General features: G+C 41.8%; 1 protein-coding gene and 1 long non-coding RNA gene across 8 annotated transcripts in view; one reads left to right on the top strand and one right to left on the bottom strand.

Annotated features, from left to right (window-relative positions):
- The window catches only part of LOC122564362, a 103,125-nt gene extending 97,227 nt beyond the window's left edge, over positions 1–5,898 (top strand). Inside the window, exons 4-5 of one of the 7 annotated variants that reach the window (XR_006315890.1) lie at positions 4,142–4,519; positions 5,467–5,898. This is a non-coding gene — a long non-coding RNA (uncharacterized LOC122564362). Of the gene's footprint in view, positions 1–4,141; positions 4,966–5,466 lie in introns of those variants that run through there. The other 6 variants (XR_006315891.1, XR_006315892.1, XR_006315893.1 and 3 more) reach the window with 6 other exon arrangements.
- A 5,763-nt stretch (positions 5,899–11,661) lies between these two features.
- LOC122564360 (N-acetyllactosaminide beta-1,6-N-acetylglucosaminyl-transferase-like) overlaps positions 11,662–15,701 on the bottom strand; it is a 55,494-nt gene continuing 51,454 nt past the window's right edge. The window contains exon 3 of the mRNA XM_043719116.1: positions 11,662–14,517. Coding sequence (XP_043575051.1) covers positions 14,333–14,517 — 185 coding nt within the window. The 3' untranslated portion in view covers positions 11,662–14,332. The remainder of the gene's footprint in view (positions 14,518–15,701) is intronic.

Here is a 15,701-nt window from a genome sequence, read left to right as displayed (position 1 = left end):
AGCTTTTCCTTGAATAAGCTCCACATTTCTAATGCGCCCATCCCCTGCAGTTTCCTTCCCCATCCTATGCTTTCTAAATCTTGCCTAATCGCATCGTAATTGCCTTTCCCCCAGCTGTAACTCTTGCCCAGTGGTATACACCTATCCCTTTCTATCACTAAAGTAAACATAACACAATTGTGATTGCTATCACCAAATTGCTCACCTACTTACAAATCTAACACCTGGCCGGGCTCATTACCCAGTATCAAATCTAATGTGGCTTTGCCCCTTGTTGGCCTGTCTACATACTGTGTCAGGAAGCCCTCCTGCACACACTGAACAAAACTGACCCATCTATAGTACTCGTACTATAGTGTTCCCAGTCAATATTTGGAAAGTTGAAGTCCCCCATGACAACTACCCTGTCTCTCTCACTCCTATCGAGAATCATTTTTGCTATCCTTTCCTCTACATCTCTGGAACTATTCAGAGGCCTGTAGACAACTCCCAACAAGGTGACCTCTTCTTTCCTGTTTCTAACCTCAGCCCATACTACCTCAGTTGACGAGTCCCCAAACATCCTTTCTGCAACTGTAATACTGTCCTTGACCAACAGTACCTCACCTCCCCCTCTTGCACCATCTTCTCTGTTCTTACTGAAATATCTAAATCCTGGAACCTGCAACAACCATTCCTGTCCCTGCTCTATCCATGTCTCCGAAATGGCCACAACATCGAAGTCCCAGGTACTAACCCATGCTGCAAGTTCACCCACCTTTTTCCGGATGCTCCTGGCTGAAGTAGACACACTTCAAAACAACTTCTTGCTTGCTGGTGCCATCTTGCATCCCTGAAACTTGATTTTGGACCTCCCTACTGTCAACCTTTTCTATACGCGAAGTACAATTTTGGTTCCCATCCCCTCCTGCTTTTCCTCCAATTATTTAGCCAATTTCTAAACAAACACTAATTTGAATCTGTACTCACTTCAATACCTGAAGGATGCACATTCCAAATCCTAGGTGCTGTTTTTGTCTAAATATTTTTCCCGTGTCATCTTTAGTACTTCTGCCAAACACATTAAATTAACTTAAATCTGGGTCATCTGATTATTAAACTTTCAGCCTTTGGAAGCAGATTTATTTACTCTACTGAAACCCTTTATAATTTTACACATCTTCATCAAATCTCTTCAGGTTCTTAGCTCCAAGAAGAGCAACTTCAGATTCTCTGTAATCTCTCATCCTTGCAGCTTTTGTGGTAAAACTTAAACCCTTCACAAAGACTTCAGATCAAATCAAGCTTATATTTAATTTGAAGGTGAAGTTAAAGATGGTGGTGATCCTAGGCAGCAGCTGGCCTCTTTTTTCTATATGGTTGAGGTCACAGATTTAAAAGGTGCTGTCAAAGATTGTTTGGCAAATTGCTAAAATGCACCTTGTACATGATGCACACACAGTTACAGTGCTCAAATGATACATGAAATTAAGGTGGTGGAGGAAATTGCAATGAGTACAGTGCTTTATCCTAGATAGTGTCAAGCTTCTTTAATGTTGTTCTTTAATGAATCCACCGAGGCAAGTGGACAGTGTTCCATCAACTTCTGGCCTGCATCTTGAAAGTATTGTAAAGACTCTGGGAATTCAGGAAGTCAGTTATTATTAAGTAGAAACTTAACTGGGGATAGACAGAAGTGTTAGGGAAGGGAATGAAGTGTCAGATCAGGTGAAGGAGAGAGGAGGGGGGAAATTAGAAACAGGTCAAGGCAGGAACAGGAAGCAGTAATTTTAGAAGCATAAAAAAAGTTAAGGAAATGAAGAAGGATCTGAGGCAGACTGGAACAAACTGTATCAGGATAGCCTGCAAAAAATGGGCATTGCGAGGAGCCATGCTGTTAGCCGGAGCACCACTTTTTATTTGAAGTTGTTCAATATGAGAACATGTTCAGTCAGGTAGAGGAGGAGAAGTGTTAGATCTCTATTCAAGGAAGAGGTGAAGAGGTCTCAGACCATTCAGGTGGGGGAATGAGGAAATTGATGGATTTGGAACTCATGTTCAAGAGGTAGCTGCTCAGACAAAGAGAGAAAAAGACACAGAGATTTCTATTGGACCACATAGATCAGTTGGAGAGGCAGTTGAAGGCACTCAGGAGTTTAAAGGAGCAAGAGAGTGTGACGGATAGTAGATTCAAGGAGGTGATCACACTGCAGATACAGTAGGTGGATGGGTTACTGTCAGGAGAGGTAGGCAGATAGTGTAGGAGTCTCTTGTGTCTATCTCCCTCTCAAATAAGTGTACAGTTTTGGATATTGCTATGTTGGGTGACCTCTCAGAGGAAAATAGCAATGACAGACAGGTCTTTGACACTATGACTGACTTTGCTGTTAAGATGAGTGTGTCAAGATCCAAGTGATCAACTGTGATCGAGGATTTTTTTTACTCAGGGGTACAGAGAGGTATTTCTGTGGTCTCTAGCATGACGAGGATGATGTGTTTTCCTCCTGGTGGCAGGGTCAAGGACATCTCGGAGTGGCTACTGCAAATGCTTGAAGGAGAGAGTGAAAAGATGGAGATTGTTCTGCCATTAGTATCAACAACATAGGTAGAGGAGGAGACACAATTCAACAGAGAGAATATTGGAGGTTAAAAAGAAGGACCTTAAGGGTAGTAATCTCTGGATTATGACAGTAAGTTGAGGACAGGGAGGATAAATGCATATCTGTGTAGCTGGCACAGGAGGCAGGGATTCAAGACAGGCAGCTCATTGTTCCACGGTACAGATGCTATATGAAAGAAAGGAAGGAAAGAGAGGAGAGGGAGTAACACTTTTGATTAGGACAACATTATGGCTATACATAGAGACCATATTCCTGAGGGATGATCCAATCAAGTTATATGGGTGGAACTGAGAAATAAGAAGGGGATGATCACCTTAATGGAATTGTACTCTATGCCCCCAATAATCTGTAGGAAATTGAGGAGCAAATATGTAGGGAAATCTAAAATATCTGTAAGAATAAAAGTAATGGTAGGGGATTTTAACTTTCCAAACATAGACTGGGACTGCCATTGTATACGGCTTGGATGGGGAGGAATTTGTTGAGTGTGTACAAGAAAATTTTCTTATTAATATGTAGGTTACAAACTAGAAAAGGAGCAAAACTCTACCTTCTCTTAGGAAATAAGGCTGAGGTGTTACAGGAGGAGCACGTTGGGACCAGTGATCGTAATTTTATTAGTTTTAAAGTAGTTATGGAAAAGGATAAGTCTGAACTGAAAGATCAAGTTCTAAATTGGAATAAGGCCATCTTTGATGATATTAGACAGGAATTTTCAAAAGTTGATCGGGGGAGGCTGTTTGCAGGTAAGGGACATCTGGTACATAGGAGGGTTTAGGTTGAAGTGAGTGAGGCTGCAGGGAAATGTAGACATGTGACGTCATACTGGCAGGCCTCAGTGTGAAGATCTGGAGAAGCTAAATGGTCTAATTAATAGAAGAGAGAATTGGGATGTGAGAGGGGCATTTTCAGGATGGCAAGCTGTAGTTGGTGGATTGCCACAGGGATCAGTGCTGGGAACATAATTATTTACAGTATGTAATTATTAATGACTTGGGTGAGGAAAGTGAATATGCTATCATCAAGTTTGAGGATGACACAAAAGGAAGTGGAGAGACAAGTGGTGAGGATGAACAGAGTATATAGAGGGACATAAACAGTTTAAGCGAGTGGGCAAAAACTTGGCAGATGAGATATAATTTGGGGAAATGAAAGATTAAGCTCTTTGGCAGAAAGAATACCAGAGCTGATTAGTTTTAATGGAGAAAGACTGCAGGCAGCAAGGGAACAGTGGGATTTGAGTGCCCTTTTTTCATGACTCTCACAAAACTAACATCCAAGTTCAGAAGGTGATAGGAAAGGCAAATGGAAATTTGGCCTTTATTTCGAAGGAAATGGAGTATACCAGGCTCTGCGTGATGTGAGGGTGGTAGGGCCTCCCACCATCACCCCAATACCCAGGGGAAGGGAGGGAGAAAGAAACTGTGAAAGGTCTCCCGTTTGGCCAAGAAAGCAGGCTGCCAATTGGCTCATCTCGCGCTCTCCCCAAACACTGTGCAGGCCCAGCCACTGTGTTGATGCCACGATCCTTTCTTTTTCAGGCTTCACTGGCTGGAAGCGGAAGTGATTTTCCAAGACAGAGGGGGAACAGAAAGAGGAAATAAGATTTCCCTACCACCTCAACAGCAGAGGATGAGGTTGCTCCAAGTCATTTCCATCTCTATCAAAGTCAACAGAAGCCTCAATATTACACTCATCTTGTTAACATTAATAAAGGAGTGAAGAAGCAGAAATTATAACTTCAACAGAAAGGCAATGGAACAAGTCCATCTTGAATTAAGTCTATCTAACTCTTCCTGAGGTCTCTACCAATGATGTTAAACACAATATATAAAGCATTGCATTTCAAACATTAAGGATCACTTGTTGAATATTACTTCATGCTGTTTGATTTGAGGTACTGAAATGTAAAGGACACAGTAGGTAAATGATCTTTTCAGCCTTCATCTAATATGTCTTGCTAAAATTATACAAGGCACTACTCAGGCCACTGTCGGAAAACTGTGAACAGTATTGGGACCCCTAACCAAAGGGGAGATGAAATAGCACTAGAGGTAGTTTAGGGAGGACTCACTAGGCTGATACAAGGAATTGAGGGACTGTCTTATCAGGGATAGTGAAATAGGTGGGGCCTGTATTTGATGGAATATAAAAGAGTGAGAGGCATCCATATTGAAACATACAAGGTTCTTAGGGAATTGACAGGATAAATGTAGAAATGTGTCCCTTTGTGAGAGAGTTCAGGACCACAGGAAATAATTTCATAACAAAGGGTCACCCATCTAAGGCAGAGATTATGAAGTATTTCTCCTCTTGGAGGGTAGTGAATCTGTGGAATTCTTTACTGCAGGGGCTGTTGAGGCCAGGTTGTTAAGTATATTCAAAGCTGAGACACAGGTTTTTAATCAGTAAGGAAATCAAGGCTTATAGGGGAAAGGCAGGAAAATGGAGTTAAAGATTATCAGATTAGTTACGGCCACGTTTCATGACAGAACAGACTCGATGGGCTGAATGGCCTATTTCTGTTCCTACGTCTTACGGTTAAGTTACAGTTAAAAGGAAGGAACCAGGTTTCTGATTTTCTGCATCTGCAGTATTTCAACTTTTGTTTTATCAGGATTTAACTTGGATTTCCTTGGAATTTAGAAGGCTTCTGGATGATTCAATCAAAATTCCCAGTTTGTAAGGGAACAGAAATGGGGCAAATAAAAATACTTCTGATGGCTGGGGGTTCTGTAAAGGGGGGTATAGTTTTAAAACTTCAAACAGTGAAATTAGAAAACACTTAAAAAATGGTGGAAGCTTGCAACTCTCTTCTGCAAAGAGCAATTGAAGATAGATTAATTGTTAATTTTTAATTCTTTAGATCTCTTTCAAAGACATTAAGAACTATGGAGGAATATGAAGATAGATCACACAGCAACCATGTTCATAGGATCATACAGTACAGAAGAGGTCCTACTGCCCATCATGTCTGTACCACCAATGAAAAACTTCTTACACTAGTCCCACTTTCCTGCACTAGGCCCATTGCCTAGAAAAATACTTGGATGAACATTTGAAAGATTAAGAGGTTACCTGTCTCAACTATTATCCCAGGCAGTGTATTCCAGACCGCCACTACTATCTCTGTGAAAAATATTTTCCTCAAAAGCCTTATAAATATCCTGTCTTTCAAGTTAAAAGTGTGCCTCCTTGTTTTTGACCCTTTGAATAAGGGAAATAGTTGCTTTCTATCCACCTTGTCCCTGCGCTTCAACCTTATGCACCTGTATCATGCTTCCCCCCCCTCAACTCCCCGAACCTTCACTGTTCTAAAGAAAACAACAAAGAAACAAACTATTGAATGATAAAATAGATTTGGAAAGCTAACTCCTGTTACTATCTGAAGATGCTTCACAGGAGCATCAATAGTGGAATTTGATACTGAAACAAAGAGAACAATGAATTTAGGTAAGTACAGGTCAGTATAGCTGGTGATGGGAAAGCTTTTAGAAACAATAACCTTGGAGAAAATTAACAGCCATTTGGACAAGCATGGATTAATAACAAAGTTTTGCTGGTTATTGTTTAAGGGAAAATTGTGATTGACTGACTTGGTTGTGGTTTTAGAGGAGTTAAGAAGATGGATGAGAGAAGTGCAGTTGATATTGAGTCCGTGCACTTTCAAACGGCATGTGGCAATTTACTGCATCATAGGCAGGTGAACAAAATAGAAGATCATGGGATAAAAGGGGCAGTAAGGGACACAATGGTAGTGTACCTACTGCTAAACCAAGAGGCCGGGTTCAGGTCTCACCTGCTCCAGAAGTGCGTAATAATATCTCTGAACAGGTTGATTAGGAAAATAGGTTAAATTAAAAAAAAGGGACAGTAAGGGGGCTTTTTGTGGTCCAGCGGCCGTGTTCTCATCCATGAATGAGGAGGCCTGTGTTCAACTCCCATCTACTCCAGATGTGTGTAACAAAATTTCTGGACAGGCTGACTAGAAAATTAGCTTAATTAAAAAAAAGGTAGTAACAGCATAGATTTAAAATTGTCTAAGGGGCAAGAGAGTTGTGATGAACTATTGATTTTTGAGGTGGATTGAGTTAAACAGCTATGTTGTTAGAGTTCTGTTTTCATACACATTATTGAGGAGGAGAAAGTGAGGACTGCAGATGCTGGAGATCAAAGTCAAAAAGTGTGGCACTGAAAAAGCACAGCAGGTCAGGCAGTATCCAAGGAGCAGGAGAATCAACGTTTCGGGTACAAACCCTTCATCAGGAATGTGGGGGGTACCAGATATAACTTTAGAAATTTAAAGGTTAATATGCAGAATAAATTATGTGGAAAATAATAATTATTCAGAAAGGGCATAGGCAGGCTGGTAAAATAACCAGACAGGAGGCAAATGAAATTCAGCATAGAAAAGGAAGTTGGTGGTTTATAGCAAGCAGAAGAAATCAAACATGTAAATTATATAACTTTAAAGTAGATATTGAAATGAACTTGATAGTACCGAAGGAGATCATTCAGAGCCAATGACCATTATAAGGATCACCAGCTTATGCGCTGTCCTGTAAAATGAGCAGGACAGATTAACAAAGCACTTAGTTAAAATATTCAGGATCCTGAAATTTCCAAAGAGGCAAAGAATAGAAAAGCCATGAAGCATCGCTGAACTTATATAAAGCAAGCATTGCTGTAGATGGAGTTCTTAATGCAATTTTACGGAAGACACTGAGGCACGATATTTCCTGAGATTCTGACTGTATGGCAACCAAAGCATGCCACACCCAATTCCAAAAAAAACTTTATCTATCACACATTAATCAACTCATTAAGAGCTGACTGGCAATCATAGGCTAGATTCCTAACCTATCATAGGCCTGGACACCCACATCCAAGTTACCAGAAGCTGCTGGCAGCTTCTAGATCATAAAGACTGCTGGTTAGCCTATTCCTCCGGAGATTCAGGAGCAAGGAGCAAGTCTCCTTGACCTTCTAGTCATGGGGCAGAAAGCCATGGAGAGTTAGATGCAAGTGCAGTAGAGTAGCTTTCAGAGGTCACCTCCTTGGTCCTCATCCATGCCTCCCAGTTTGTATTGTGGGATATGGGCATCGCTGGTGGGCCAGTATTTATTGCCTGTCTCTAGTTACCTTTGAGAAGGTGGTGGTGATATTCCTGTTGAACCGATGCAGTTCGCGTGCTATGGGTTGACTCACAGTGCCCTTAAGGAGGGAGTTCCAGGATTTTGACTCTGTGACAGTGAAAGAACGGGTATATATTTCCACGTCAGGATGGTGAATAGCTTGCAGGGTGGTGTTCCCATGTATCTGTTGCCTTCTACATGGGAGTGGTCATGGGTTTGGAAAGTGCTGTCTGAAGAGCTTTGGTGAATTTCCGGTAGATAGCACTGCTCCTGAGCATCGGTCCTGAAGGGAGTGGCTGTGGTGCCAATTCTAATGGGTTGCATTGTCCTGAATGGTGTCAAGCTTCCTGAGTGTTGCTGTAGCTGCACCCATCTAGGCAAATGAGACGTATTCCATCACATTCCTGACTTTTGTCTTATAGATGATTGATAGGCTTTGGGGAGTCAGGACGTTAGTTACTCACCACAGTACTCCTAGCCTCTGACCTATTCTTGTAGCTATTGGGTTTATGTGGGGAGTCCAGTTGATTTTCTAGTCAATAGTGACCCGAAGGATGTTGATAATGGGGGACTCAGTGACGGTAGCACTATTGAATGTCAAGGGATGATGGTTAGTTTGACTCCTATTAGTGATGGTCATTTCCCGACATTTGTGTGGCATGAATGTTACTAGCTACTTGTCAGCCCGCACATGGATATTGTCCAGATCTTGTGCTTTTGAACATGGATTGTTTCAATATCTGAAGAGTCACAAATAGTACTGATCATGGTGCAGTCATAAACATCCCACTTCTGACCATATAGTGGAGGGCAGACTGTTGATGAAGCAGTTGAAGATAGTTGGGCCTGGCACACTACCTTGAGGAACTCCTGTAGAGACATCCTGGAATGGAGATGACTGACCTCCAACAATCACAACCATCTTCCTGTCTGCCAGGTATGACTCCAACCAGCGGAGAGTTTATCCCCCCCCCAATTGATTCCAGTTTTGCGAGGGGTCCTTGATACCACATTTGGTCAAACGTGGCCTTGAAATCAAGGGATGTCACCCTCATCTCACCACTGGAATTCAGTCTTTTGTTCATGTTTGAGCCAAGGGTGTAATGAAGTCATGGGCTGCTTGATAGTACTGATGATGACACTTTCTATCACCTTACTGATAATTGAGAGTAGATTGATGAGGTGGTAATTGGCTGGGTTGGATTTGCCCAGTTTTGTAGAGGACATCCCTGGGGATGTTTCCACTTTGTTGGGTAGGTGTCAGTGTTGTAACTGTACTGGAAGAGCTTGGCTAGGGCAGCAGCATGTTTTTAGTAATATTGCCAGAATGATGTCAGGGTCCAAACCCCTTGCAGTATCCGAAGCTTCCAACCATTTCTTAATATCACGGAGTGAATCAGATTGGCTGAATAATGCTGGAGCCTACTGGAGAAGGCAGTGATGGATCATCCACTTGGCGCTTATGGGCGGCACAGTGGCTAGCACTGCTGCCTCACAACGCCAGAGACCCGGGTTCAATTTCTGCCTCAGGCGACTGACTGTGTGGAGTTTGCATGTTCTCCCCCTGTCTGCGTGGGTTTTCTCCGGGTGCTCCGGTTTCCTCCCACAGTCCAAAGATGTGCAGGTCAGGTGAATTGGCCATGCTAAATTGTCCATAGTGTTAGGTAAGGGGTAAACGTAGGGGTATGGGTGGGTTGCGCCTCGGCGGGTCGGTGTGGACTTGTTGGGCCGAAGGGCGTGTTTCCACACTGTAAGTAATCTAATCTAATTCTAATTCAATCTAATTGCTGCATATACTTCAGTCTTGTCTTTTGCGCTGATGTTTTGGGCTCTTCCAATATTGAAGATGGGAATATTTGTGGACCCTCCTCCTCCAGTGAATGTTTCATTGTCCATTGCCATTCACAACTGGCTGTGGCAGGACTGCAGAGCTTTGATCTGATCCAGTGGTTGCTAGATTGCTCAGTTCTATCTATCATTTGCTGCTTTGGCATACAAGTAGTCCAGTTTGGTAGCTTTACCAGATTGGCACCTCATTTTCAGGTACACCTAGTGCTGCCCCTGGTGCACTCTCCACTGAACCAGGGGTTGATATCCTGGCTTGATGGTAATGGTTAAGTGAGGAATATGCTGGGCCATAGGGTTGCAAATTGTGCTAGAGTACAATTCTGCTGTTGTTGATGGCCCATAACACCTCATGGATGCTTAGTTTTGAGTTGAATAGAATAGAATCCCCTCCAGCATGCAACAGACCATTTGGCCCAACAAGTCCACACCAACTCTCTGAAGAGCATCCCATCCAGATTACCCCCCCCCCCCCCCCCATTACTGTAACTCTGCATTTCCCATGGCTAATCCACCTAACCTACACATCCTTGGGTGCTATGAAAAATTTAACTAATCCACCTAACCTGCATATCTCTGGACTGTGGGAGGAAACTGAGGCATCTGGAGGAAAGACAGGGGGAGAATGTGCAAACTCCATTCCAACAGTCACCCAAGGCTGGAATTGAACCTGGGTACCTGGTGCTATGAGGCAGCAGTGCTAACCACTGAGCCACCATGCCACCTTGAGTTGCTAGATCTGTTTGTTGTCTGCCCTATTTCACATGGTGATAGAGTCACACTACACTATGGAGGCTACTCTCAATGTAAAGGTGGGTTTTTGTCTCCAAAATGACTGGGTGGTGGTCACTCTTATCAATATTGTCATAGACAGATGTATCTACAGCCAACAGTCTGCTAAGGATAATGTCAAGTATGGTTTTCCCTCACCATCTGTCGCAGACCCAGTTGAGCAGCTACATCCCTTAGGACCCAATCAGTGGTGCTATTGCCGAAACACTCTTTGGGGTGACATCGAAATTCCTCACCCAGAGTACGTTTTGCACCCATGCCACCCTCAGTGCTTCTTTCAAGTGTTGTTCAACATGGAGGAGTACCCCATTATCAGTGGAGGGAAGACAGTTGGTAGTAACCAGCAGGATTCCTTGTCCATGTTTAACCTGAAGTCATGAGACTTTATGGGATCCCAGAGCAACTCTCAACTGTATACCACTGTGCCACCACCTCTGCTGGGTCTATCCTGCTGGTAGGCATGTACAAGGATGGTGACGGTGTCAGGAATTAATCCATACGTACAACAGTGTTAGGCTGTTGCTTGATTAGTCTGTGAGACAACTCTCCCAATTTGGGCACTAACCGCCCCCAGATGTTAATAAGGAGCACTTTGCAGGGTTGACAAGGCGGTTTCTGCCTGGTCTTTTCTGTGCCTAGTTGATACCAGGTGGTCCAGGTTCATTTCTTTGAGACTTTACAGCAATCAGTAAAACTGAGTGGATTGACTGGTCATTTCAGAGGGCACTTGAGAGTCAACTACAACGCTCTCGGTATAGAGTTACAGATAGGCCAGAGCAGATGAGGATGGCAAATTTTCTTCCCGAAGGATATTAATCAGCCAGATGGGTTTTTCCAACAATGGTTTTAGTAGATTCTTGATTCCAGATACTATTTATTAAATTCAAATTCTACCATCTGTCCTGGAGGGATTCGAACCTCTGTCCCCAAAACATTAGGGGAATTTCTGGATTAATAGTCTAGCAATAATACCAATAGGCTATTGTCTCCCCTACAAGATTAGGACAAATGGAAGGTTTCTCCCCCCCCACTCCCCCAACATCTTCCATTAACCCAATAGGAAGTCACCATGGTTTCCCACTCCAGGAACTAGCCACCTTTTCACCTACCAGTAAGATAGGTAGTCAAAGAAATAGGAAGTGGAGGTCTTTGAAGGTCCTTAATTGTAGGTGGAGGTTTCCCATAGACCTCCTTGCTCAGAACTCAATTTCCAAAAGATGGTGAGAAGATAATGTGTAGCCCTTCAGGTCCATCACATTAAATTATTTCCCTTTGTTAATATCTTCAATGAGGGAGAATCAGATCCAAAGACTTTGGATACAGTAAGCAAGAAATTTACAAAAAAATGGTTCCAGGAATGATAGGTACATACTGGAGCTCCTAGGATTGATACCCTTAGTTTTCTCTAATATCCAATATCAAACAGTCTCAGAGTAAATAAAGAGAAATGGTGTCCAACGGCTGTAGAGTCTGTGACCCAAAAAAAGTTAAGTTGATTATCTCTGGCAAATGAACTAATAAGAAAAGTTGTCTTATTCAATAAATGTTTAAGGTTTGGAATGTACTGTCTGTTAGGGGGATAGATACAGATGTAATAGTAACTTTGAAAAGGAAATGTTATTGGCATTTGGGGAAAAAAAATTTCAAGGATATCAGGGAAGAGCCATGTAGAAGCGACATAACCATTCTCTGAAAGTATTCCCACAGACTTAGTGGCCCAATGTACTTTGTCTGCATTACAGTTTGGAAACATTGCAAGGTATATCAGGAACGCTGTCAAGATAATTCACAAAAGTAGATTTTAAAAAGGACAAGCTAAAAAGATGCAGAAGTTTTAAAGACTCGTTTGGCCCACAGGTGAGCTGTCCAAGATTTTGATCTGGGTGTGGATAAAGAAACTAAATGAGCTTGAAGGAGAGTGTCAGCAGTTGTGGTTGGTGTGTAATACATGAACAAAATCATGTAGGTAGAGCCCACGTAAAAGGAGTAAGACTAAGTGATTGTGCTATAGCAGGTCAATCTTTAAAAATCCCAACACAAGTAGAGTCATCCAAAATAAGGTCATGGATGTCAAAGGCCTCGTCATCAATAAAAGAGCCTAATTATAACTAGAGATCAAATGGATACCGAACTCTTAATTCAGTCCAAGTACAACAGGAAATCACCTTTTAGGGAAGCCTGATAAGCTTTCCAAGGCAATTCTGTAGTTGCAAAAATAGTGCACAACTTGTTCAACCAGTTTGGTCAAAACCTTGCATTCTTCCAGAAACTTCCACAACTTTTATTTACTGAGCGACCGACAGACAAACAAACAAGTGACCCCAAACATAGGAGAATTATTTATGGATGATTCCTTTATAAAACAACTTAAAACTGCCTTCCCACAAATTAACAAAAGGTGTGTCTTGGGAGAGGAAAACAATTGCTGGAAGAATGAGCTAGTATTTAATATACATATTTAAAGTTAAACCAAAACTCCAGAGACAATTATTTCTTTAAAAAAGGGACCACAGTAATCACTGCATCTAAGTGTGAATGATGAATATTGCACCCAAATGAAACAAATGATCTATCATAAGTGTAATCAGCTCCTTAAATCAGTTAGGTCAGTAAGATGACTAATACAAAAAGAAAGCTTCAAGACGGTCTGATTTGCAATCTTAAAGCATTGCAAATGTCTAGGGGAAAAAAAAGCATTAACAACTGCAATATGCTGATGAAATGAGCAAAGTACTAGTTGCTGCTGCTGTTTATTTCAGTGCTTATACTATTCTCCATCAAAAAATTATATTTGTCTTGCATTAAACACCAGGACAATCTCTGTTGAAAATTACAGTAGCATATTTAAAAAAACTAAAAAAAGGGCTTTAATTCAGTGATGATCAATTTCACCGCAGTCAAATCAGTATCTTGAACAGTAGGCTGGCAAATGCTTCAGGAAGAATACATGTTGGGAATCTGACAAGCAGTTCGGAAGAGGATCACACCAGACTCAGAATATTAACTTTGGTTCCTCTCCTCAGATACTACCAGACCTGCTGAATTTCTCCAGCATTTTGTTTGTGAGATTTCCAAAATCTGCAATATAGTGCTCTTATTACCGTCTTGAGATTAAGTGTATTTTCAGCTTCATTGATCTTTGCCTTCGTCTACCTTTGAGAATTCTTCTAGAATACTAAACGTGAGAATGTTTCCAAGAATTTCACAGCCCCTTTTGAAAGGATTCACTCAAACAAGTCAGTTTTTAAATGTCTAGATTTGCAATAGTCAGGGTAGTCACCTTCATTTGCAGAACATTTGCAAGTAGTTCCGGACACTTTCATTTGTCACAGTACTTCAGAAATCCCACTTTTGGTACAAGCTTGAGGGAATCATGGCTGGGCATAGCTCAAGCCCCATTTCTTAGTAGCACTTCAATCCGTCAATGCTTATGTAGTCAACTTCAGATAAACATAAGTGATCACCTTATTTTAGAACAACAATAGGTGACATCCAAATAAAAATGTCATGAACAAAGTTCAACATTTTCCTAGTTATTGAGCAGCTGTTCATGGAAAGTGCAAACATGGCTTATGCATGAATGACTTGTATCTTACAGTACATAAAATGTATTCATTTAGGTTCCCATATAATCAAATGTTAACTAGTTACTTCTCTGCCTCTACTACCCTTCTAAAAAAAACTTTGCTCACTGTTCTAAGTGAAATTTTCCTCACCAAAAAGGAGATGGTACGGAATGCTCTCGTACTTCTGAAATTGTGCATCCATGGATTTTTTTTTTAAATAAAAGGGTATATTCAACATATCCATGGTGTCAAAAACAGACTGGATGAAATAAAACAAAACCACATTCAAACAGCTTAAAAAACAAGAAAAATATCAAGTACATCCCAGAATGTTGATCAGTTTATGTTCTTGTTTTCACGTCCAGTGATGTTTAGAATCCTTTTGCATTCACTTTCAGGAGGCCGATTGCAGAGCAATGGTATTCTGATTCCAAGCTCGTTTGAGGATCCGGTATTCAAGGCATTGTAGAGTTGGCGGATGGGAATGAAGTTCAAATTTATTGGCGAACAAGCTGTCAACTTTATCCAACCACTTCAAATCCCCAACTCCATAGATACAAATATTTCTGACATAATGACCTGCAAGACATAAGATTTCCGAGATAAACTGTCAGACCATAAGTTACATAACATTAGAAAACCCTCAATTGTGCCATAGCAAGTCCAGGCTCTTGCAGTTAGAATCAGAGTTGTACAGCATGGAAATAGATCCTTTAGCCCAGCTCATCTATGCTAATGAAGTTTCGTAAATTGAACTAGTCCCATTTGCCAGAATTTGGCCCATATCCCTTTAAAAGCTTTCCCTATTCATGTACTTGTCCAAATTTTCAGTGTTGCAACTGTAATTGCATCTACCACTTCCTGAGGCAGTTCATTCTACATATGAACCACTCTCTGCATGAAAAAGTTGCCCCTCAGGCCCCTTTAAATCTTCTCCTTTCACCTTAAAAGGTATGTCCCCTACTTTTGAACCCTAGGGAAAAGACCCATGCTATTCACCTTATCTATGCTCTTCATGAATTTAAAAGCCTCTATAAAAGATCACCCATCAACCTCCTATGCTCCTGTGAAAAAAGACCCAGCCTTGGTTTATAACTCAAATCCTCCAGTCCTGGTAACATCCTGATAAATCTTTTCTGCACCCTCTCCAATTTAATAATATCTTTCCTGTAGCAGGGTGACCAGAACTGTACACCGTACTCCAAAAGTGGCCTAACTTCTTGTATAACCACTACGACATCCTAACTCCTATATTCAAAAGGTCTGAGCAATAAAGGAGAGCGTGCTAAATGCCTTCTTTGTCACCCTATCTACCAATGAGGAGAAAGTGTGGACTGCAGATGCTAGGAGATCAGAGCTGAAAATGTGTTGCTGGAAAAGCGTAGCAGGTCAGGCAGCATCCAAGGAACAGGAGAATCGACGTTTTGGGCATAAGCCCTTCTTCAGGAATGAGGAAAGTGTGTCCAGCAGGCTAAGATAAAAGGAAGGGAGGAGGGACTTGGGGGAGGGGTGTTGGAAATGCGATAGGTGGAAGGAGGTCAAAGTGAGGGTGATAGGCCGGAGTTGGGTGGGGGTGGAGAGGTCAGGAAGAAGATTGCAGGTTAGGAAGGCGGTGCTGAGTTCGAGGGATTTGACTGAGACAAGTTGGGGGGAGGGGAAATGAGGAAACTGGAGAAATCTGAGTTCATCCCTTGTGGTTGGAGGGTTCCTAGGTGGAAGATGAGGCGCTCTTCCTCCAACTGTCATGTTGCTATGGTCTGGCG

This window comes from Chiloscyllium plagiosum, chromosome 29 (assembly GCF_004010195.1).
Source record: "Chiloscyllium plagiosum isolate BGI_BamShark_2017 chromosome 29, ASM401019v2, whole genome shotgun sequence".
Classification (NCBI taxonomy): Eukaryota; Metazoa; Chordata; class Chondrichthyes; order Orectolobiformes; family Hemiscylliidae; genus Chiloscyllium; species Chiloscyllium plagiosum.
The sequence above is the reverse complement of the archived record's forward strand: the minus strand, read 5'-3'. Positions and strand labels throughout refer to the sequence as shown.